This window comes from Rhipicephalus sanguineus, chromosome 3 (genome assembly GCF_013339695.2).
Source record: "Rhipicephalus sanguineus isolate Rsan-2018 chromosome 3, BIME_Rsan_1.4, whole genome shotgun sequence".
NCBI classification, from domain to species: Eukaryota; Metazoa; Arthropoda; class Arachnida; order Ixodida; family Ixodidae; genus Rhipicephalus; species Rhipicephalus sanguineus.
In genome coordinates, this window is record NC_051178.1 from 118,538,194 (window position 1) to 118,564,113 (window position 25,920).

General features: G+C 45.2%; 1 protein-coding gene across 1 annotated transcript in view; it reads right to left on the bottom strand.

Annotated features, from left to right (window-relative positions):
• The window catches only part of LOC119385785 (integral membrane protein GPR155-like), a 130,483-nt gene that overhangs the window by 36,548 nt on the left and 68,015 nt on the right, over positions 1–25,920 (bottom strand). The window contains exons 8-9 of the mRNA XM_037653169.2: positions 18,099–18,267; positions 15,514–15,678 (exon numbers count right to left, since the gene is read on the bottom strand). Coding sequence (XP_037509097.2) covers positions 15,514–15,678; positions 18,099–18,267 — 334 coding nt within the window. The remainder of the gene's footprint in view (positions 1–15,513; positions 15,679–18,098; positions 18,268–25,920) is intronic.

Sequence of the window (25,920 nt, forward strand, 5' to 3'; positions counted from 1 at the left end):
AAGCAACTCAATCCGTGCGTAGCGCTATATCAGTGTTGTTCCAGTCCATGAAGCCGACGAGCCTGAACGTTAGACTTTGAGAGCGTCATTTACATACCTTCAAAATCCCCAGTCGGGCATTACATGAAATAGAAACAAGTACACAGATTACTTTGCAAAATTTAGAAGCACAGGACGCGACAAGGAAAGAAGTTCGAAATTTAGCAATAAAGATACAAAAAAATAATATAATTATAGGAATAATGAACGACACGAAAAGAAAATATATTATTATTACTGCATAGTAACTCGCTTAATAAGCAGTACATTATAACCACGTTTCGATACTTTAGCTATAAGTTCAAATATATTAAAAACAAGTAATATGGCACGTTGACTATCGTATAATAATCAGGCATTTATTTCGTAAACTTGTTGAATTTTCTCACTCATATAATGCCCTCGCGCTTTCATACAAACCATGCGAACTCCTTCATCTTTATGCTCTTGTACGGCTGCAATATCGCTTCTAAAAAGGCTGCTCTTCAAAGAGTAATGAAGTTTCGCGAATTCTTGCCTGTCATGCGCTCTAACAGGCACCTTACTACTTCTCATATTTCGTTAGCGGCCTCCAATAAACTTACCATGTTCGGCGCTTCTCAATACCTTGAACTGAGGCTTGCCCAACACGCATTAATCGTATGATTTTCTAACTTTTCAGCTGCCCGGCGTATAATGCTCTTGCATAAGTTTGTTACTAAAGAGGAAAGCCTTGATTTCGCAGTACACCCGCTGTTCGTAATTCTGGACGCAATAATTGCGAAGGACGATTCGTTACCAACCTCTACGAAATACTTCGCTAAGCTAGCTGACGGGAACAGCCGCAGTTTTACAGTGTTACCGTGACATCGAACGGTGCTGCTTCACTTCTACGAGCGACTTCAAAAGAACACAAGCTAATCTGTGGCTCGTCTGGTATTACTTATTGACGAAATCCGAAAAATCGCTTCGCGTTTGCCTTTACACTCCGATAGAGTTTAAAGTCCCACATGCATACCTGATCATTTATTTTTTTATACCCTTCAGACGAGAAGACCTTCCGCTAACGAGCAAAAATACTTCGCAACGAATGTCTGCTTTCACGTTCATTGCGAAATTTCTAACGTATTTTCGGCTTTGCTGCGAAGTTTGTGGAGACAAGCTCTTTCATTAATAAGCAATTTGATTAAACCGTTTACTAGCCAAGCAACATAATTTTTAGCGGTACTTTTTAGGAGGTCTGCGGGCTCGCGTTTTAGTGCTAATGAATCCTGATTCGAAATAGATGTTCAGTCGCGAGAATTTCATTAGTGATTTTTGCGTACCCTGCGGATCGTAAGCGGGGGCCACAATTTTTTATTCTTAAACGGTCTTCGACATCACTAGTGTTTCCCGAACTCCTCGAAGCATTTCTTTTACTACTACACTCAATAACGACATGTTGCCAAGTGCCCTTACGAATTTATTAAATGCGAAGCATTTCTTAGCGAACTTCTGCGACTTTGAGCGTATCTACCTATCTATCTATCTATCTATCTATCTATCTATCTATCTATCTATCTATCTATCTATCTATCTATCTAGCCGCCTACGACTTTGTGCTCTCCTGGTCGCTTGGTTAATCGAATGTACACCAAAATTGGTATGACGTAACATGACTGTATGACGAACATAAATGACAAGTCATAACATGAAAATCATGACAAGCATGTCATGTACAGCATGATTTACATGCCACGCTCATGGTGCGCTGGCGGCCGTTTCGCTAGCTCTATATACACCAAAATTGGTATCTTGCGACTTGACTGTGTGACGAACATAAATGACACGAGTTAACATGAAAATCATGACACGCATGTCATGTACAGCATGACTTACGTGCCACGCTCATGGTGCGCTGGCGGCCGTTTCGCTAGTTTGATCTACCCCGAAATTGGTATTGCGTGACGTGACTGTGACACGAACATATATAACACACGAGTTAACATGAAAATCATGACACGCATGTCATGTACAGCATGACTTACGTGAAAACGCTCATGGGCGCTGGTGGCCGTTTCGCTAGATTTATATACACGAAAATTGGTATCTTGCGACGTGACTGTGTAACGAACATAAATAACACGTTAACATGAAAATCATGACACGCATGTCATGTACAACATGACTTACGTGAAAACGCTCATGGGCGCTGGTGGCCGTTTCGCTAGATTTATATACACGAAAATTGGTATCTTGCGACGTGACTGTGTAACGAACATAAATAACACGTTAACATGAAAATCATGACACGCATGTCATGTACAGCATGACTTACGTGAAACGCTCATGGGCGCTGGTGGCCGTTTCGCTAGATTTATATACACGAAAATTGGTATCTTGCGACGTGACTGTGTAACGAACATAAATAACACGTTAACATGAAAATCATGACACGCATGTCATGTACAGCATGACTTACGTGAAAACGCTCATGGGCGCTGGTGGCCGTTTCGCTAGATTTATATACACGAAAATTGGTATCTTGCGACGTGACTGTGTAACGAACATAAATAACACGTTAACATGAAAATCATGACACGCATGTCATGTACAGCATGACTTACGTGAAAACGCTCATGGGCGCTGGTGGCCGTTTCGCTAGATTTATATACACGAAAATTGGTATCTTGCGACGTGACTGTGTAACGAACATAAATAACACGTTAACATGAAAATCATGACACGCATGTCATGCACAGCATGACTTTCGTGCCACGCTCATGGGGCGCTGGCGGCCGTTTCGCTAGCTTGATCTACCCCGGAATTGGTATTGCGCGACGTGACTGTGTGATGAACATAAAAACACGAGTTAACATGAAAATCATGACACGCATGTCATGTACAGCATCACTTACGTGCCACGCTCATGGGGCGCTGGCGGCCGTTTCGCTAGCTTGATCTATCTCGAAATTGGTATTGTGCGTCGGGACTGTGTGACGAACATAAAAACACGAGTTAACATGAAAATAATGACACGCATGTCATGTACAGCATGACTTTCGTGCCACGCTCATGGGGCGCTGGCGGCCGTTTCGCTAGCTTGATCTACCCCGGAATTGGTATCTTGCGACATGACTGTGTGGCGAACATAAATAACACGAGTTAACATGAAAATCATGACACGCATGTCATGTACAACATGACTTACGTGCCACGCTCATGGTGCGCTGGCGGCCGTTTCGCTAGCTTGATCTACCCCGGAATTGGTATTGCGCGACGTGACTGTGTGATGAACATAAAAACACGAGTTAACATGAAAATCATGACACGCATGTCATGTACAGCATCACTTACGTGCCACGCTCATGGGGCGCTGGCGGCCGTTTCGCTAGCTTGATCTATCTCGAAATTGGTATTGTGCGTCGGGACTGTGTGACGAACATAAAAACACGAGTTAACATGAAAATAATGGCACGCATGTCATGTACAGCATGACTTACGTGCCACGCTCATGGTGCGCTGGCAGCCGTTTCGCTAGCTTGATCTATCTCGAAATTGTTATTGTGCGTCGGGACTGTGTGACGAACATAAAAACACGAGTTAACATGAAAATAATGACACGCATGTCATGTACAGCATGACTTTCGTGCCACGCTCATGGGGCGCTGGCGGCCGTTTCGCTAGCTTGATCTACCCCGGAATTGGTATTGCGCGACGTGACTGTGTGATGAACATAAAAACACGAGTTAACATGAAAATCATGACACGCATGTCATGTACAACATGACTTACGTGCCACGCTCATGGTGCGCTAGCGGCCGTTTCGCTAGCTTGATCTACCCCGGAATTGGTATTGTGCGTCGGGACTGTGTGACGAACATAAAAACACGAGTTAACATGAAAATAATGACACGCATGTCATGTACAGCATGACTTTCGTGCCACGCTCATGGGGCGCTGGCGGCCGTTTCGCTAGCTTGATCTACCCCGGAATTGGTATTGCGCGACGTGACTGTGTGATGAACATAAAAACACGAGTTAACATGAAAATCATGACACGCATGTCATGTACAGCATCACTTACGTGCCACGCTCATGGGGCGCTGGCGGCCGTTTCGCTAGCTTGATCTATCTCGAAATTGGTATTGTGCGTCGGGACTGTGTGACGAACATAAAAACACGAGTTAACATGAAAATAATGACACGCATGTCATGTACAGCATGACTTACGTGCCACGCTCATGGTGCGCTGGCGGCCGTTTCGCTAGCTTGATCTACCCCGGAATTGGTATCTTGCGACATGACTGTGTGGCGAACATAAATAACACGAGTTAACATGAAAATCATGACACGCATGTCATGTACAACATGACTTACGTGCCACGCTCATGGTGCGCTGGCGGCCGTTTCGCTAGCTTGGTATACACCAAAATTGGTATCTTCCGACGTGACTGTGTGAAGAATATAAATAACAGGAGTTAACATGAAAATCATGACACGCATGTCATGTACAGCATGACTTACGCGCCACGCTCATGGAGCGCTGGTGGCCGTTCCGCTAGCTTGATATACACAAAAATTGGTATCTTGCGACGTGACTGTGTGCGAACATAAATAACACGAGTTAGCATGAAAATCATGACACGCATGTCATGTACAGCGTGACTTGCGTACCACGCTCATGGGGCGCTGGCGGCCGTTTCGTTAGCTTGATTTACCCCGAAGTTGGTATTGCGCGACGTTACTGTGTGACGAACATAAATCATAGGAGTTAACATGAAAACCATGACACGCATTTTCCTCAGTAACAGACAAGACGATGTATGCAGCTCTTTGCTGGCTGCTTCGCATTACATCGATTCCCACAATGCGTGGGATCTGCCGGATTTTTTTTATGTGCGACCGTGCTTCACAAGAAATGTTACGCGTGTTACCGCTCGGCACGAGTCGTGTCGGATTTTTTTTTTCTTTTTTTTTTTGGAAACTTCGCGATTGCTTAAGACGAGGAGTCTCAATCACGCGGCCCAGTACACACATGACTGTCTCCGTCCCATGCATATATATGTTTTTTCTTAAGTATGTTCCTGAGCTACACAGACATGACTGGTCTCCAGCATTTTATTCGTGAGGTACTCCATGCGGTCCCTATGGGTTAAAAGATAACCGTAGAACAAAACTTTTATATTTCAGAATTGGCGTCTAGATTTCACTTATTCTAGAGATCAGCATCGATAGGTTTGTAGAAATCTGACGAGAAATCTTCTTTGGAAATGACCCAAATATGTGATAGGAGAAAGGTCTTCTTTCAAATGGCAACATTAGCTGACATTTTGTTCACACTCCCCCCCCCCCCCCTCCCCAATTTGCCGCTCCAACCTTTTTCACTGCTGCGGCCCTAGCAGGGAACTAAATTATGGGACTGTGTCCTGCTAGCTGAGATGAGTTTGATGCCCCTGTTTGAGACTGTTCTGATTAGATTGAGCGAACGAAACGAGTAGTCGAGTTTAACCTAGAGCTAACCCAAGCGATAAGCTTATGTCGCCGTCGTTGTGATGCTTCGTATAATGTCGGCTGTGACGGGGCCAGCGGGGAGAGTTGTGGTGGAAGGGAAAGTCTGTGTCACTAGCAGCGTGCACGTCCTCGTAGAGGTGCGCCGAGTTGAAGAAACGATGCAGCTGACGTTCTCGTATCCGTTTCTTGTCAGCCTGTCAGCCCGGTCAAGAGCAGCGGGAAAACGGTGGTCGTAAAAGGCGATGCGCCCTATCTTGCAAGAAATCTGTGGTCCTGCCAAATTGTTGCATCAGCGCAAGAACCAGACGAAAGCAGGAACGCAATGAAGGAGGCATGCGTCGTTCTCCCTGTCCCGGTAAGGCGAAAGCTTTAGATGCCTCATTAAACGCGAAGTTTGACCATCTGTGTCGGCGACGTCCACACGAGTGATGCAAAAAGGCGATATGTAACACCATGATGACGTCATCATCGTGTCACATATCGCCGAAATTGGTGACTTCACCATGACATCAATATGACGTCACATGATGCCGTTATCACAATTCCTCGTCGCTCGGTCACAGATGGGCTGATCACGGAGGCAGTGTAAATCCTCCTTAGGTGCCGACAGCATTCGGATGGGGGCGAGGCAGGATCATTGGATCTACAGAGAAGAGAAAGAAGAAGATGGCATTCGCCTTCTAGTCGTTTTAGCCGAATGCATAAGTGACCCTGTGTGTTATTTGTCTGCCTTCTTTGCCGTTGCAAGAATGTGGATTACCAACTATAACCCGGTCTCAAACCTTTCGGCCGTTCCAATGGTTGAGCGAGCCGTGATGACTCCTTGCTTCACATGCCGCCTCCACCCGCTGTGTGTTGCAAGCTGTAAAGGCAACGCGAAGCTACAGAGGCCACGCTATGCGCCGTTCATCCCTGCTCGCGCTGTTCATCTCGTCAGCGTTGTGAATGTCGCCGTTCCTGGTGATCGAGTTGCATATGTGCCCGTACTTGCTTGTCATCATGCTCGGTGATTTAATTAGTAATCGAACGTTTACTGCAGTTTGTAGGTCCAATAAAACTACAAACTTTAATTGGTATAACTGTCCAGGGCAGCGCTATCACAATCAGTGTTTCGTCTTTGTGTGGGAAACTGACTTTTGTTAACACTCGCAATGTTAGTCCGAAACAGCGGGAGTGGCATTGGCGCGACTAAGACCTGTCACAAGAGAAGCAATTTTTTTTAAATAGCACTGCCATTGATGAAACAATCGGCAGCACCCTATTTTGCAGTTTTCGATCGCCATGCCTATTACGATCAAGGCCTATCTAACCCTCTAGACTCATTATTAAATTAAGTTTTTCCCTTTCTCTTCTTCCTCTTTGTTACTTGCTCCCTTACATTTACGTCAGCACCTCCGAAGCCGACTCTTGGCCGTCCAAAACGAGCCCAGTCGAGATAAAAGAGTTCCGCTGACTCAACCTGCCAATAGGGGTCTTAGCGCGTCGCCTGTGAGACTGACAGGCGTTGACCGTGGACCACGATCCCACCCTTACTGCTGGTCTCGCCCGTCTCGTTCCTTTCGCGCTTATTAGGCGCTCTCGCTGACAATGCGAAGCGGCGGCTTCGGGTTCCGCGTTCCGCCCCATAAATCTTCTAGATGGACTATACGACCCGCACAGTCTTTTGGCTACGCTCGGCAGCCCTTTTAGCTGACTCGGTGCTTTGAAAGCGCGATTTAACAATCACTATTCTTCTCTAGCTGCCTTCAAACTTTCCCTTAACCACCTGGCACTCTATTATCCCATCTCTGGTGCACTGAAATCACCGAGTTAGCAAAAAGTGCTTTTGCTTGAGAACCGTGTCATTACTCACCATTATTATGAACTCGAAGGTAAAGTAAAGAATCTGTCTGGTGTTAGAAATTTTAAGAGAATGGATCCGCGGACAAAAATTACGCTATTTATGGAGCTAACAAGTATTCATGACGCGAAGTAGTTGTTTAATACGCTAATTCAAGTTCAACAAATACATGGAAAATAGGGCGAGTTAGTAATTATTTATAACTACTGGCAGCCCGAACGACGCCGACAGGTGCTGTTTTGTAAAAAAAAAAGAGTTTACTGGATCGCCTTGCTTCCTACAGATTATAGAGCGGTATACGCTCTTACTTAAGCTATTCAGTAAGTGCTGAGTTCGGTCGCTATGCTAAACTTCGCGATGGTAAAAAATGTTAATGTTTCGCTTAGCTTGCTCAAGACATACCCGTTCGATTAAATGTTGAAAAATTAGTTTCAGTAATCTATTGACACCATTATCAGATGTGTTATGCGTGAGCATCGCTGCTTCTCGTTGCGCGTATGCACTTATGGTAGACCTAAATCTTTACCGTTTCTCGGTCAGCAGCCAATTTCTGCGATCGACTGCTGTTCAAGCGGAACGGCGATCGCATGCATCGCAGCACTGTTCACTCGCTGTAAGCCGTGACGTCACCAAATCCGTAGTTTCTGAGCTCCGAGAAACTATATATCTAAGCTGCGACGGAGCGTCAATTCATCCATCTTTGAAAGCCTCATCTCCCTAGAACCTGACCACGGCCGCTACATAAAAAAAACACCTGACACAGATAATTGTTGGGGTTTTGCGTCCTCAAACCACGATATGCTTATAAGAGGCGCCGTAGAGGGGGACTACGGAAATTTCGACCACCTGAGGTTCCTTAACGTGTACAGCCGTCCATTTTACTAACCTGAACGCGCGAGCGTCGACCACCGAGTCGATAAGCGCAGTATAACAGATCTCAGCGGCGAAATGAACGCGAATACGCGCATGGGCGCAGTGAACAGACCGGTACAGCTTTCGTCTGCAAGGCTGCTATACGAAACGGACCCAACCCCGCCTGCTCTTTTGTCCTCGCTTTTTCGTCCTGTTTTTGGCTTGCCGTGGCAGATATATCTGTTGATTCAGGAAAGTGCTGCCTGTTAGGACAGAGATATACATAGATGTACATAGATGTCTAGCAGTACATAGATGTACATAGATGTCTAGCAGCTATATCACCGTTTAACGTCGACGACTAACGTACACATTCAATGATTAAACAAACTCTTGTGGTAGCTGTAGTAGTTAACGGTGAAAGCGTAACCAGAGAACGAGGTGTGATAGCCAGAAGAACGTCGCATATTGGACGCAGAACTTGGTCGCTATCCCGCGGCATGTTAAAATGTGATTGAAGACCACGGCCGGACTAGAGGGAAACGCAAAGCGCGTCGCACCGCCCCTGTAGCCCGGCCGCGATTTTTCTCGGGGGCAGCGAACGTGTTGTTACAGCCAGGTGAGGCAGGCGCCCGTCGCAGAGGTATTTTTGGTTTGGATTAGCGTGATGCTATGAGCGAGACCGACGCTTTTACGACGTTTGGGCTAAGATCACCACCTCACGGTGTGTTAAGGCATTGACAAAATTGCAATTCTATTGAAAACGCGCCGAATGGGACGGACGTTTAGCAACAAGCGTTGCAGGTGCTAATCGCAGAGGCCACAGTAATGATGAATTACTTTACTTTACCGCTCATAGAGGGCAACACCACCCCGCCGACCGAAAGCACTGTGAGAGGAGAGTGTGAGATATAAAAGGCGCGTTTGTAAAGTGTCTAGAGTCTGTGACTGTGGCGCAGTGGATAGCGTGCCCGGCATCTATTCTTGCGGACTGAGCCTTCGTGTGTTCGATGCCTGCTGGCGGAACTTTTTTTCTTTGCCATCTGATGGTGTACATTTTTTCAACGTCATTTCCGTGACGGAAATACGTCACTGAAATCTTGGTGGACCCCGGCATAAAACACTTTCGTGTTAAAAAAATTGACGGGAAGCGGCCATCTAGGCGGCCCCAGGCCCGGGCCTTTCATTCGCCGGATCTTAAATAAAGTTATTTCACTCACTCACTGTAGCTAAATCTAAGCACACGGGCCTCTAGCATTTCGCCTCCATCGAAATGCTGAAGCCGCGGCCTGGATTCGATCCCGCAACATTTGGGTCAGCACTGAAGTACCATCACCCACCGCGGCGTGTAGAACCTGGAACAGAAGCGTCAGCTTCGAGGAACACAAGGCAGCTAGGATAGCCAAAAACACAAGAACTATTGTTGTTTCAAATGCTTGAAACACAATAAACGTGCAAATCAAAGCGAAGTGCGCCAGGGTTGCCATTGGGTATATTTGAAAAGGAGCCAGAATTAAAGCTAAAAGTAGCCAAGGTAGCCATGTCATTTAACTTTAACGCCAAGATTGTAGCCAAATATAAGTAAAACAGTATTATGACTATAATTTTTATTACTATACTATAAATGATTCTTAATATACAAGAATACGACTATTTTTTCTCTTGCTTGGTCTTCAAGCCACATGTTATCGAGTTGCAAAAAAAAATATTTATTTATTTATTTATTTATTTATTTATTTATTTATTTATTTATTCATTTATTTATTTACCGCAAGGCCAAGAGCATTACTGAGGAGAGTGAATAAAAGGCAAACAAAAAGTAACATATATAGTGAGTAAAAAAGAACAAGGACCAGACTTCCAACAGGCTAGTAAGTTTCGGGTTTTCCAAAATGGAATACCTACCTAATCTGGGCGAAACCACCTCCTCGTGGGCAACTCGCCTTAACCACATGCTAACCATCTTAGGGGAGGTCAGTAAAGCCTCACCCTAGAGCTCAGACCCAGACTTGGGTTTCGAAAATAAAAGCTTTTTCTCTCTCTCTCTCTCTCATAGCGATGACCAAAGCGATGGGACATATAGATCGGTGATAAAATAAACGTGCCGTGAAACACGCTGCGGTGGTATATTCAATTAAATAAGTTCAAGCGGCAAAAATTTCGATGCGCGGTTAGCGGTTAGACAGGGAGGAAAAGGCTGGATTTCGTAGCTCTTATGTTATCAGTGCCATCATAGTTAGAAATAATATTACATTTTTCCTGTTTACATTACATAATATGTGAACGTATAAATATTCATAACAAATCACGGTTTCTAATGCAACGCTGTTCAAGGGGTATATAGGCAGACTGTTAGTGTTTCCGGAGACGAATAACCTTACATTTTCTGACATTTAGTTCCATAAGCCATATTTTGCACCAGGCGGCGCAGCAACTATTTCGTATTAGTCAGCATAAGTTCAGTGCGCTTGTGTATAGGTATGCAGGATAGAGTTCTTGCCAAAGACGGGATAATTTTGAAGGATTCCCGCCAACAAGCCAGTGGGAACTTTAAACGTTGAAGCAGCTCTTTTTTCCTCGAAGCCGCCGACCGAAATTGATTGCTAGATTTACCATAATGGCAGACCAGCTTCATTTTGGTGCGGATTTATCTTTTATGTCAAGTTCGCACGAGAGCACGCGCTGTGCTATCAGCATTAGAGACTGGCGTCAGAACAGATAGCGGGCAGCGTGAGCAGCGCGCTAGCCACGCGTTTGCCAACTTGCGTGCGACTTCGTCACTCCGTCTTCGCAGGCGCGGCATGCGTTGCGTGGGGGTGGTGGGGGGGGGGGGGGGGGGGGGGTTGCCTTGATGCGCACTCGCATGCTGCAGGGGCCAGACATGCACACGCATTGGCTGAAAAGGTTGAAAACAGTGGCTGGTCTATAGACTTTCGTGTTCGTTTACCTGCAACTAATAAGAAACTTGGCTACTAAGTGCGCCAAAACAGAAGTTCAATGTAGCCAGAAAGTAGCCATGGCGCCAACCTCAAGTTTTCGTAGCCAGACGGGGTCCTAAAGTAGCCAATTTGGCGCAAGGTAGTCTCCAACGGCAACCCTGGAGTGCGCTGTTCGGCGGCGATGTTTGCGGAGATAAGGTCACGTGATCAATGTGTGTTACGGGAGAGAAATACGCCCAAAGTACATTAAGATTTAGTCCGACACGATCATTTTTGGAAAATGCGACATATTCGTTGGTCCTTCACCAATAATTTCGCAATTTGACTTATCACAACGCCGCCGCTATGCTATTCGCATTGACAGTGATAATCGACACTGGTCTATTTATGCCGTAAATTTTTCTAGATTACCGGAACTAGTGAAAAGACTGATGGTATTACGCTTACTTTGACCAAGGCGAAAGAAAGGTTCGAATAAGCAACGCCTATTTATAAACAGTGCTGAGTCCAAGCTTACCTCAGTCCCGGAACCGTTAGAGCCGCCCACCTATACTTAACCGTACTGAGAGCTCAAACACATTGCTATTCATACGTTCTAAATATAGGCAACAAACCCGGAAGCGTCTCTTATTCTTACAAACATGAAGCGTGACCATTTATTTCCTCGCCTGTCTGGCATAGTAATGTCATCCCAGCTTATTCTAAGGGACTCCTGACAGTTCGGATTCTTCGCAGTAGTTTAATGACTGTTCATTTGCGTCTTATTTTAGGGGCGAAGCTCCTTAAGGCGGCACCCGTTCGTCCCTCGTAGTCGTCGTGGTCGTAGTAGTGAGTAACAAGTCTTACGCTTTGACCTCCAAGGTGGTGCCGGTGGGAGATTTCTCCTGTGCGTTGTTGAACAATAAAAAATTCGCAGCGTGCGCGTTAACTAAAAGCCGAATTCTTCTGTCTCTCATTCCCCATTAGCAGCCATTGGCATGTTCCAGTAGGAAACGTTAGTAGAAGTAGAAGTGTAAGTGTTAGCTAAAAGCCGACTTCTTCTGTCTCTCATTGCCATTAGCAGCCATTGTTTACCTCCAAGGTAGTGCCTGGTGAGATTTCTCCTGTGCGTGATTAAACAATAAAAATTTTGTTCAAAACGCCGTTGATTGATGAAATAAACCAACGAAAGACGCCAGATGTTTTGTAAAAGCAGAACGAAAGAACGCCAGATGTTTTTCTTAAAGTGTAGTAGTAGTAGTTGTATGTAGCCACCTCGCCCGATCGTCAACGGGCGAGGTGGACCGGCAACGGCGCGAGGACCCTGCCGTACGAGAGTTAAATCACACTAAAAGACATACTTTGCGGGCGATACACTCTAGTGAGCTTTCAACTTTTCGTCTTAATGTACATGATAAAGAAATTATTTCTACGAAAAACGCAAGGCACACCTTGAGCAATATGTTTGGTTTTGGGACGCTAAATGGAACCATGAGGCGATGCGAAGCCGGAGCACTTGCACGATCGCGTTCCGTTGGCTTTCGTTGGGCATGCTACCGACCTCGCGTCGTGGAACGCGCGTCCTGTCTTCCCTCTAGCCTTGCCTTTAATTCGCACAGGGCGAGCGGGGAATGCGGTCGCTCTTGGCGCTCTTTCGCTCGGGAGCGGACTTCTTCCTTGCATTTCACCGATCACAAGTGATAATGAAGGGACCACGTAAACCAACAGTACAATAAAAGTTTGATGTTTAATATACACACGATGTTTCACACTCTTTATATTATGTACTGGGCGCATTTCACGGAAGAGTTTCACGGTTTACAGATTCCCTCCGTAGCTTCGCCCCACTCATCATCATTCACCCCGTGGATATGCTGTGATTTTTTTCGTCTTTTATATCTCAGTTATCCGCTTCTATTCCGTCCGATCTTATTACCTTCAGCTGCAGCAGAACTCGAAGTCGGCCAGGTATAGCGTTGGCTGACATTCTCAGTTCTTCAACAAAATCTCCACCAGCCGCCGTCTCTCCCTCGGTCCCTCGAAGCTAACTAGCTTCAAACATTACACAGTGAAACCGGAGTTGGCTACTCTTTCGGGCAAGGTGATTACCTAGATTGCCTTCCTCGTCGTCTCGACGCTCTTCACATCGCAAACACTGTCTGTGCACTCATTAAAACGCGCCACTGCGCAGGGCTAGAAATTTTAGCTCGTTACAAACGAGCGAGAGTTACTCGCACAAGTCTATAATGATGATGATAATGACGATGATAATTAAATTCAGGAGCCCTTGCATTATCGGGCAAATGGGGGCAAGGGGCAAGCGAAGCTTGGCGTGTGCGCGCCTTACGTACTGTTTTTCTTTCTTTCTTTCTTTCTTTCTTTCTTTCTTTCTTTCTTTCTTTCTTTCTTGCTTTAGTCCTTTGTTTCTGTTTATTTATTTATTTATTTATTTATTTATTTATTTATTTATTTATTTATTTATTTATTTCTCTTTCTTCCTTTCTTTCTCTTTTTTTCTTTCTGTTGCATTGCGCAGTACTCCCTCCTGTTTCTTTCCTCCATGCCGAGAATCGACTGCCATCCACGTTTTTAGCAGCACAACACTTCAATTGCTACAGGCAACAGCAACGACCATGCGTTGATATCGAGGGAATAAATGAAACGTGGCAACACGTAATGACAAGTCATCTCGATAACTTCGATAAAAGAACAGATTGCCGCATCAGAAACGGCTGATCGCCGACAAGGCCACATCGAGTGAGCATCACTTATTGGAAAACAGCGCATACAAATAACTATGTGACCGTCGCGCATTCGAGGGCCGCGTTTCTCTCAGCTCGCGGACGCCGGGATTTTTTTTTCTTTGGCGCGGACGCCGGGATTTTTTTTTCTTTGGGGGGGGGGGGGGGGGCGACACCTACTGCGCCAACGACTCTTGTGAGGCAATACCACAGTTGCCAAATGCTACCGAGCTAACAGGCAAATAATCGTCGCAAAGAAAAGTCCAAAAAAAAGTTAGTTTCCCCGCATGGCGAAGCAATGAATGCGATAGCAACAAATTGGAATGTAACGCGAAGAACGGAAAGCAGCTCGAAATTGTCAGCGCGTCGCTCGAGCCCAAAGGACGCACATAGGACGAGCGCGAACTATCATGCGTCACAGCTCGATACTTGAAGCGCACTGCTGAAACATAAAACAGGACGCACGAAACGAACGAACAGGTATACACAGGACGAGCGCGAACTAAATGTGAGAGTTGTTACTTATTTCTGTTTGAACAGCGTGCTCCTTTCGCAAACGCGGCCGCTGCAGCGAGCGAAATGACCATCGTACGCTCTGTGACTTCAGCGCGGGCATCGCGGGGAAAGCACAAGACATACAATCGCCCGCTCGAACACCCCCCCGCCCCCTTCTTTCCTCGAGATAAGCGCACGAAGGCGACCACGTTCTGTAGGGCGAACAGCAACGGCGTTCGCAGGAGCGGGGCGGCGACCTTAAAAGCCCACCGTATATATATATATATATATATATATATATATATATATATATATATATATATACGGTGCATGACGGCGGCGGCGACGGGGACGGACAAAAACCAGCCGAGACTGTCCATATAATTGTTATCGCAATAAAAGCGGTGCGAGTTTCGCGAAGAAGCTCAAGAGAAGCGGAAATTTAATGGATTTTCCCCTTCAAGGAAATATTTTTAATCATAATTAAAAAATATCGCTCAAATACAAAGGGTAGTTCGAAAAGTCCCTGTAATTATTTTGTACAGCGCAAATATGCGCATTTATGAAAGAAAGCACATATTTGCTTTTTAACATTGTCTCCAGGGTGGTCTCAATTCGGGTGAATGCACGTTGGCCAGTGCGGGATTAACGTTACTTGGTGATTCCCCCGACGTGTGTTTGAATTCAACACTCAAATACTCAGTGTCATCGACAAACGCTCTATTGGTGAACCTGATAACTAAGATAACTACATTTTCTGGAAGAATCCAAATAAGTCCGAGAAACGCGACAAGCGAAGGGAAAATTCTACAAGCGACTCGACGAAAACAGAAGCCCAAATCATCTTATTACAAGCGGAACTGGCAACTCTGGCAGATACAAGCTTCGCTTGAATAATACTAATAATATATGGAGTACTACATGCCCAAACCAGGATATGATTATGAGGCACGCCGCGGTGGAGGTCTCCGAATAATTTCGACCAGCTGGGCCGTGCACTGACAACGCACAATGCAGGAGCCTCTAGCATTTCGCCTCCATCGAAATGCGACCGCCGCGGCCGGGATCGAACCCGCCCCACCTGCATGCAGCAGCCGAGCGTCGTAACTCCCGTACCACTGCAGCGGACTTTCGCAAGTCGGTCTCGTATACTTACGGACGCCAGGAAGCTGAGTCCGCTGACGGACGCCAGGACTGTTCTCATTTGCAAATGCGGCGAGACCGCCGGAGCAGGCGTCAGTCCTTCGTCGCTGATAACGGCGCCCGAGGCGTACATCACCGGTAACGAGAGCAAGGTGCACACGCCAACTCCAGTGGCCAGCTGCGAGACACACAGACACGAAAATACGCGCGCCATACCGGAAGGAAAGTCAAATGAAGTTTACAGTCGGCCACAATATAATAAGGACCACGCGAGCGCGAGGCGCAATTGCCGTCTGCGCCGTCTAGTGGTGAGCCGTCTGCTGTCGAGAGCGTGGCTCACGACGCGCAATCACCAGAGCAACGCTCTTGACAGCAGACGGTTCGCAACTATTTTGTGGCCGACTGTACGTGAAAAAAAAAACTCTTTAATAACTGCTCTTGTAGGAGTCGCAATCATTCCAGATCACCATCTGCTCAATCGCAGCTATTTTCTTTTCAGTTGTATCTTTATTTTTTCCATCACAACGATAAGAAAAAGAAAGAACTGCGTGCTGTTCTTTTTCATGCAACCCCAAGAATCATAACGCAACAATATTTAACGCTTCCCCTCTGCGTTTTCGTGGTACTTGCCGACATAGACGAAGCGGAGTCATTGCTCGGGCAATAAAATTTATTTATTTATTTATTTATTTATTTATTTATTTATTTATTTATTTATTTATTTATTTATTTATTTATTTGTAGATATTGCAGGTCCTATTCCAGCCCATGAAAGAGAGGGTGCATCAGCCGAAATAAATAGGACTATAGAAACAGAAAATCCAAGGAAACCTTCATTATGTTTCAGACGGGAACTGGAACAATAGGCAGGGCGTTGTCTGTCATTCAGCGCCCTGTCTGTATTTCTATCATGGTCCTGTGTCTAGCGCTGTTCTGGTCTGAATGATGTACCAACCAGCCCAGTTAGGTGCACTCCCGCAGTTCATTAGGCTTATTTGTTACGCTGAAGGACACCACGCGTGATAGCTTGGCATCATTTCATGGTTGACAAAAAGGTAACTCGGCAGACGACACGTTGTGACAAAAGAAAATTTAATATCGGCAGATTTCAGTTCCTGACTCTGAACTCTTTAAATGGGGAATCGAGTTCTCACACAGAATGCCACATTCCACAGGACGCATTCTCTGCGATTAAGTGTCACGTCGGTCTGGTCCTCTCTTTACAACATTGTGTCTTGCGGCTGGTCTCCACAAAACAAAAAAAAAAAAACAAAAAAACGGTGGGGGGGGGGGAGGTCTGAATAAGCGAGAAAAGGACAAACAAGTAGGGAGGGAGGTGGTGAAGTGGGTGGCGTGCTTTTAATGCACGTCCCATTCTGCTATTCCTTACGAGAGCCTCAGCTACGAATTTTCCATTCATCGACGTGCTCATGCTGCGCTTATTCGTAAAAGTTCGAAGTCCCGTTCAAAACAAGAGCATACAGAGCCACGGGACCGTGAAAGTTCGGCACCAGTTGTTGTGCGTGGGAACCGCAACAACTGCGCTGGTCGCTGTCGACACACAACGCCGCTTTGGTTTGCTCCAGCTAATCAATACAACCGCGCCGCCCTTTAGCTGGCGGGCATTCTCACAGTACGAAGATGCAATGCGGGATGTACGTACGTTGACGTGCGTGCGTGCATACATACATACATACACACACACATACATACATACATACATACATACATACATACATACACACACACGCATACATACATACATACATACATACATACATACATACATACATACATACATACATACATACATACATACACACACACATACATACATACATACATACATACATACATACATACATACATATATACATACATACATACATACATACATACATACATACATACATACATACATACATACATACATACATACATACATACATACATACATACATACATACATACATACATACATACATACATACATACATACATACATACATACATACATACATACATACATACATACATACTACATACATACATACATACATACATACATACATACATGCATACATACATACATACATACATACATACATACATACATACATGCATACATACATACATACATACATACATTATCGTACGGTAACGTCTGTTACCTCACGTATGTATTAGACAAGGCAGCGCATACTGCTTAGAACGCTGTGAAAAATGCAGTTTGCAGATCGCTACTTGAGTTCCTCGTATTTCCGAGCTTGCTTCACCTTCACCCTCCGTGCGCAGAGTGGAAACGAAAACGGCGTCGAAGTGAAAAAAAAAAACTGCGAGCTCACGAGACACCCTGAGCACAATGCCGCCGACGTGGGACCCTGATTTTTATTTCCCAATACCCGTCATGCAGAAGCGGAGAAAAAAAGACAGCTACACACACAAAAACACAAACGTACGTGAACAGTGCGCAAGTGTTGCGTCAATAGGGCGCTTCCTATTTCGCGGCCGTTCTCATCCTTTGTCCGCGGTTATTACACGTGGGCGCTTGTATCCCGATCGAAAAGCGGGAGGGAGCAAACAGATCGGGATGCTCACCGTGGCCGTCGGCAGGGCTCTCTGAGAGGCGTACAGGATCACAATGGGAGCCGTCGGGGCGGTGCCGTACAGGAAAGCGAAATTGGCCCGGTCCTTGACACCGGACTGCTCTCCGGCCCAGTAAAGCACGAGCTCCACGGACAACTTGAGGAACATCGGTAGAACGAACCTGCACGACGGAAAAGAAGATTAAAAAAAAAAACACGATAACGGCGCCTGTGGCCGAGCAGTGTCTATACTCTGAACTTGCAGGTGGAAAAAGAAGTGATGAAACGAAGCTCCGAGTTGTGGCAACGCCGAAAAAAGGTTTCGTGCAAGGCTCACCGCTTCGTACAAGCCGTTATTGTTACGTAGCACTAGCGGGTTCCTCGAAGTATAGATGGTCGTGAAGTTAGGTTATTACACGTTTCGCTCTTTTATCGCTGAATGCGCTTTTGTGTTTCCTTCACAACGATGTGTTCAGATAACGTTTCTTCAATCTTTCTGTCTTCTCCTCCTTCTTCTGGAGCGGATATGCGCTAGCAGTACGAACACTTTTTCGGTTACGCACTCGGCATTCCTCGCTTCCTATGCTCCATCTTGCTCGCCGTTTTCTCAGAACCATGGAACATCACAAAAAATGTTACCTTTCATACCACAAGTGTCCATTGAAAATCATTTAATTCCTGCGTCTAACTGTGTGTGTTTTCTGGGCGTAAAATTAGACCCTAATTTGAAGTTCACCAATCATATTCTTTACGTCAAACAAAAAACAGCATTTGGTATAAGATCACTCATCAAATCCCGTCCTTTTTTTTCAGTTGAAGCCTTATTGTCTTTATACTTTGCCTTCATACATAGTCACATCACCTATGGCATTACATCATGGGGAAATACATATAACACTCATATTTCGTCCGTACAGAACATTCAGAATCAGGCCATTCGCATTATTACCAACAGTTCATTTTATTCTAATGCCACCCCACTCCTTCAGGCTAACTGTATTCTTACTGTGTCTGGCTTGTTTAATTTTCTCTTAATCATAATGTTATTTAAACAACTTAACAAACAGCTTGTGTTTGATTTGATCGATCCTAGTTTACTCACTAACACCAATAGCACTAGATTCGCCCACAGTCACAACTTCCTTTTACCTAAATGTAACACCAATTATGGCAAAATGACGTCCGCCTTCGCGGTCATTAAATTGTGGAATAACCTGCCCTATACACTAAAATCATCATCATCTTTTCATGCATTCAAACATGAACTTAAAAACTTCATCTTGCATAACTAGGTTCACAACGATACAAGGAGAAAGGTGTGAGAGCGGGCTAGTTGGTATTCCATAATACTAAAACTTTAGCGCAAAACGAGCACGGCGGACAAAGAAACGACGAAGACAGGCGCTGTCTTCGTCGTTTCTTTGTCCGCCGTGCTCGTTTTGCGCTAAAGTTTTAGTATCACAACGATAATTATTTGTTATGTCAACGTGCATGCAATTGGAATGTTTTTGCAAATTTAGGTTTTTCTCTTATGGTGTGATTATGTTTACTTGTATATCTTATTACTATGTTCTTGTGTCGCATTCAGGATTCTTTTTTTTGTTTATTTGTTGTTCTTTTTTTGTAAGTTCACTGTTTATTTTCACTTGTGTTGCGTATTTTACATGCTGTTATAATAAATCCTTTTAATGTTATTGTTAACCGAGGGTCCCACTGCAGTCGCTTGACTTTGGGACCCTCGTCTGCATACTACTATCTACGAATTCTGTATTTTGAATGAATAAACTGAAACTGAAATTGAAACAGTCTAGCAAGCTCGCCAACTTATTTTGCTTTAGGACACTTTGTTTTTTCGCCTGAACAAGGAAGAGAGCCAGTATCTTCCTTGACTCACCCGCGCTATAGAGGTTGTACGGCCAGTAATAGGTAGAGTTACTGTATATGCTACCTTTAGGTAGCGGAGTTGCGCATAGGTCTGGCTAGCAACCACAGCTATGCGGTGAAGTCGCTCTCCGTTTTTGCAGGCGACATGCCTACCGTGTCGCCGATTAACATGTCTGTTGTGTCGAATACTGGCGATAAACATCGGCTATCGATGAATGGTGTTACTTCAGTTCGCTGCAGCGGCGGCGTCGAAAAATACAAAAATCGGCTTGAGCGTCAGCTTCTGCGCAATGCATGGTTGCTAGCGGTGTTTGGAAGACAGATGCGCAACTCTGCGACCTAAAGGTAGCATACACAGTATCTCTAGGAACAGGTGCCTCGAAGAGACCTCAGACAGGCCTCAGACAACCTGTGTGAGACACCACCTATTCTTGTTCATACAACCTCCATAGCACATTGCGCTTGCATCCGTCAGCTCCCACCTTGACGTTGGTTCACCTGTACGATAACAGCAAAATTGGAAGATCTCTCTCGTGGCATACTTGTTTTCCTTTTTCGGTTGTCTGTGCGCAGAAGAATTGCTGTAATGTAGAATTTTCATGCCATGAAGTGCGTGCTCATAAGGGTACAAAGTTACACCCCTACGAGACGAATAATCAGGTAAAAGAAAACATATTAACGAAACAGACCGGTGGAGTAGTTGGTGCTGCATTTTTTGTGGTCCCAGCGCAAGAAAACGACGCAGGACGACAGAATATCCGCGGACAAAGCGCTGTGTTCGCGAGTCTTCTGTGGCCCTGCGTCTTTTATTTATTATTTTTTCGCTGTACCTCAAGAAAGAAAACTCTGCCAGTGGTCGTAAGGGCACAAAGCCGTCACAGCAGTGCGGAATACTTTTTTTTAGTAATCGCCTCACAATTCATCAACACTGCATCATGCAGCACTATCGCGCATAGAGGCACTGCCCCACCGACTGGAAGGTATAATCAATCTATCAATCAGTTTATCAATGAATAAATAAATAAATAAATAAATAAATAAATAAATAAATAAATAAATAAATAAATAAATAAATAAATAAATAAATAAATTATTGCCCAGGAACAAACTTGAGGTGCTGGTGAAGAAAGTCTGCAGGAGAAAGTGCATAAATAAGGCGCAAAAGAGTGAGAGAAGAAGTGGCTCTGTTCGGTCGCTGTTTTTGTGCAGTGTTCGATTTTTGCTCTTTTCTTGGTCTATTACGCTGACATCCATTTCTTCCTCGGCGTGCCAACAAGACGTCGGGTGAAGACTTCGAGGGCTCGGCGCCTTACAGGTACGAGGTTCCTTTATCAAAGACTTGGCTAGTACGCGACCACTACGGTGGTTGGTAACCATCGCCACGAGCCTTATGCTCGTCCAAGTGCGTCAACCCTCATGAGTGATACTGCAGGACACAATGAAAAGCCTGGGGGCTTACAGTCGCGCCAAAACGTCATAAAGCCGGCACGTTTGCACATTCACAACCGCGATATGGCTTCAGCGAGCCCAGCAGCAATGGACGACGATGAAGCTGAGCGCAAGAAGCTTCGCTTAGAAGAGAATCTTTTCGACGATAAAACGTCAACTTACAACCTAAGTGATGAAGACATGGGCGAAGATGAACCATTTACGTTGGTTGCGTATAAGAAGAAGCGAGTAGAGGGCATCCCAGTCGTCTTTCGTCCAACAGCTGAAGGTGCTAGTTTCTGGAAAGTGAACCCCAATCGAGTGTCAGCCGAAGTAGTTTCCGCTGTTAAAGAAAAAGTGCACTCATTCAGAACGACCAGAGATGGAAGCTTCAGTGTCAGCGTTGCTTCCTTAGCTTCAGCCAAGCGTCTTCTAATGCTTTCGAATGTAGGCGGCCTGGAAGTTAAGCCTTTCATCCCAGAGTCATACACTCGGAACGTTGGGAAAGTAAAGCATGTGCCTCTGCAGTATTCAGACGAACAACTCCTAGAGTACTTGAGAGATGCAGGGGTTATATCGGCGCGGCGGCAAATGAAATATTACCGCCAGGAAGATGGGGCAGTAACGTCGCGTCCACTTCACACAGTGATTCTGACTTTTCGAGATGACCGCCCGATTCCAGGAAGAATCTACTTAGGATTCACCAGTCACCCAGTGGAAGAATATCTTGGTCCAGCACTCCGATTCGGACACATGGCAAAAAGTTGCCGTAACACACGCCGGTGTAAGATCTGCTCAGAAGAACACCACCATAAGGAGTGCAAGTCAGTTCTTCAACCTAAGTGTGCAAACTGTGCGGGTAATCACGCTGCCTCATATTCAGGCTGCCCGCAAAGTGAAGCTGCTGCGAAAATGCGTCGGCATGAGCTCATTCATGGAAGAAAACCGCGCCCCAATGAACCCTCTCCAAACCTTGAGATTGTTCATCCTGTACGTGATCTACCTCAGCGCACACCGCAACAACAACAGCCGACAAACACACCAAGAGAACCGCCAAGAGCACACCCGAGAGACCACTCCCGAGAAGTACATTTAAGTACCCCAACCTACGCGTCAAAGCTGCGAACGCCCACGCGACCTCAGCCGGAAAGTAGCAGAACCGACAGCGCCAGTGTTCGCCCTAGCTACAACATCGAAACATCACGTCGTTCTCAACAGGCCTCAGAAACTGAACCATTCAAGGGGGACCATGCCTCTGCATGAGTCATGCAATTGATTCTACCAATGCTTTTCGCAGCACTTAAGGCAATCCTGTCTGCTCTATCGGAAGCAAACAACCTGCCACAAGTAAAAGCCCTGCTGCCTCTGGAAGCACTATTGTATCAACAATCCGGGTCAGACCTGCGACAAGTAACATATGGATAAGCGCTATAAAAATGTCTCCGTACTCCAGTGGAATGCCAACAGTATTCGAAGGAAGTGTGCTGACTTCCGTAAACTCCTTTTGCAATATAACTTTCCAATACTTTGCATCCAAGAGGCAGGAATGAATGACGATTTCCGCCTCTCTAACTACGTGATATATCTCGTCGAAGTGGTCCTAGCAGAGTGCATCTGTGCGTCAGAAAGGACCTACCTTCTCACCAAGTTCACTCAAGTGATTCGGACTTCCCGGAATTCGTCGCTTGTAAGGTATCCTATGGTGAGCAGTGCATAACAGTGATTAATTTTTACCTACAACCTTCAAGCCGCATTTCGGTGGAAGAGCTAACAAATATCTTCAATATTTCAAATTCATATACATTTGTATGTGGAGACTTTAATGCGCACAACATAATCTGGGGTAGTGATCGATGTGATGCACGTGGAAACGTTGTTGAGTGTGCCGCAGACAAATGCAATTTGACAATTTTAAATGACGGCTCCTCAACTTTTCTCCGTGGACATAATTACTCGAGTTGCATAGATGTTACCATGTGTTCCCAAGATCTAGTGAATGGTGTGGGATGGACAACGGATGTAGAAACACGTGGGAGTGACCATTTTCCCATCCTTATAAGTCACCCCTACTTGCGAAATGACGACATCAGGCGCTACAGCAAACTGACGAACTGGAAAGCTTTTCGGTACCCCCTAACAAACCAAAATAGTGAACTTACGACAGTTGAAAGCTTTACTAAATTTTTGCAAGATAATGCGAATAAATGTACAAAAGAAAGTCCCGATTCCAAAAGACTATGCTGCAGTCGACGGAGAGTATGAACAACTAAGAGCCATCAGACGACGTTCCGAAAGGGCATATCGACGCAGCGGAAGTTTAGAAGCATACAAAAATGCACAGAAAATCCGCAGTGTAATGCGCCGACGACTAGAAAATTTAGGTAAACGACGCTGGCGTGATTTTTGTGGAACGCTCTCTCCCCACACACCTGTTCCAAGAATTTGGCTGGTAATTCGAGCATTTAGTGGCCCTGTATCACAGAGCTTCCCATTTCGTGCGCTTGCTGTATCCTTGGACAAACGGGAAGTTGTGGTAGCAGATTAATTTTGACAACTTATCAGTAGGCCCGCGGCATCACAATGTGCCTTATTTGATAATTCTGTCGCGTTAGCCAGCCAGAAAATTAATGCTTGCTATTGGGCCCAGCATCCTCAACTAGACCCTGTATTTAGGTTAAGTGAGCTGCAATGTGCTATAGCATCATGTCGTCAAAAATCGGCCTCTGGACCGGACGGCATTACGTACAATATGCTAAAGAACCTTGGGCCGACAGGCACAACCATTCTCTTAGATATTTACAATAATCTATGGATGCAAGAAATTGTACCCGAGTCTTGGAAGTTTGCTTGCATCATTCCGATCTTAAAACCGGCTAAGACGCCCTTGAGCCTTGAATCCTTTCGCCCAATTAGTCTGACAAGTTGTTTATGCAAGGTAATGGAAAAAATGATTGATGCAAGACTTCAGTGGTGGTGCAACTGAACCGGTGTATTCTCCAACTACTTAACAGGTTTTAGGAAACAGAGATGCACAATGGATGCAATAGTGGACATAGTAACGTATGTGGAGCATGAACACGCCTGCGGTAGTTTGACGGTCGCAGTGTTCTTAGACATCAAAAAGGCATTTGACTCAGTCAGTTACACTCATGTTCTGCTGAGTATGTTGGAACTCGGACTGTCCGGCAGGTCTTTGCGGTGGATATCTAAATTTTTATCAGGTCGCAAAATATTCATTCAGACGAGCGAAGGAAAGAGTGCAGAACACGATGTCAGACAGGGAGTGCCACAGGTAAGCGTACTCGGCCCTTTTCTTTTCAACTGTGTTTTGGCTGATTTAGCTAAAAGACTGCCTTCTAGGTTGAAATACTCTTTATATGCAGATGAAGTGTGCATTTGGGCATCTGGCACGGACGTACGGTTAATTGAGATTGCATTGCAAGACGGCATAAATATGACTAACAACTCTTTAAAAGAAAGAGGAATGGTTCTGTCGCACGCAAAGACAGCTGTATTGCCCTTCACCCGTAAGAAGTTAAAAAACTTCAATCTCAATTTAGAAGGACAACCACTAATGACTGTGACACAGCATCGGTTTCTCGGAGTAATACTTGATAGGCAGCTATCATGGGCACCTCACATAAAGAAACTTGAAAACGAGGTGAATATGCTAGTGAATATACTCCGCAGAATTGCTGGGACATCATGGGGCGGATCTGTATCATCCATGCTCGCTGTTCACAATGCGTTAATACGACAAAAAGTTGCATACTCTGCAGCAGTCTTACACGGCCTTTCCCGCACTTCAGGGGAGCGACTTCAAAGACTATTAGCTAGGGGACTGCGCGTCTGCCTATGTGTTCCACGAGCGACTTCCAGCAGCTTTGTCATAGCTGAGACTCGACAAGCACCCTTTCCACTCATGAGAACAATCGAAACATGCCGCCATTTTTTTCGCTTACAGACGCAACACAAGGACCACCCGTTGGCACTGGAGATTTTACGAAGGAATAAAAGCAATGCTCATGCAGAAATACAGAGTAATGTACATATATTACCAAGAAATGAAATTTGGAGCTCTGAAATGGACTATCCTCCATGGCTACTTGCAATACCAAGCATTGAATTCTCAGTAGATGGCATTATCAGAAAGAGAGACATGTTCATCCAAGCTGCTCAACAACTAGCGCTTTATCAGATACACATGCGGTATCCAGGGTACATACAGGTTTACACAGATGGCTCAAGTATCACAACGTCTTCAACATCGGCATTTATCATACCACAGCTCAATATTCAGGAATCATTTAAACTATGTCGTACGACGTCATCTACTACAGCAGAGCTTTTCGCTATTCTGTATGCTATAAAGTTTATAAACTCGGCAGCAGACGCGAGAAAATGGGTACTTTTCAGTGACTCACAGGCCGCATTAGGATCACTCTCGAGTACAAACACGACAGTAATTAGTGATAGCATGACATACGAAACGCTGAAAGAGCTCACCAAAGCAAGCAAGGCAC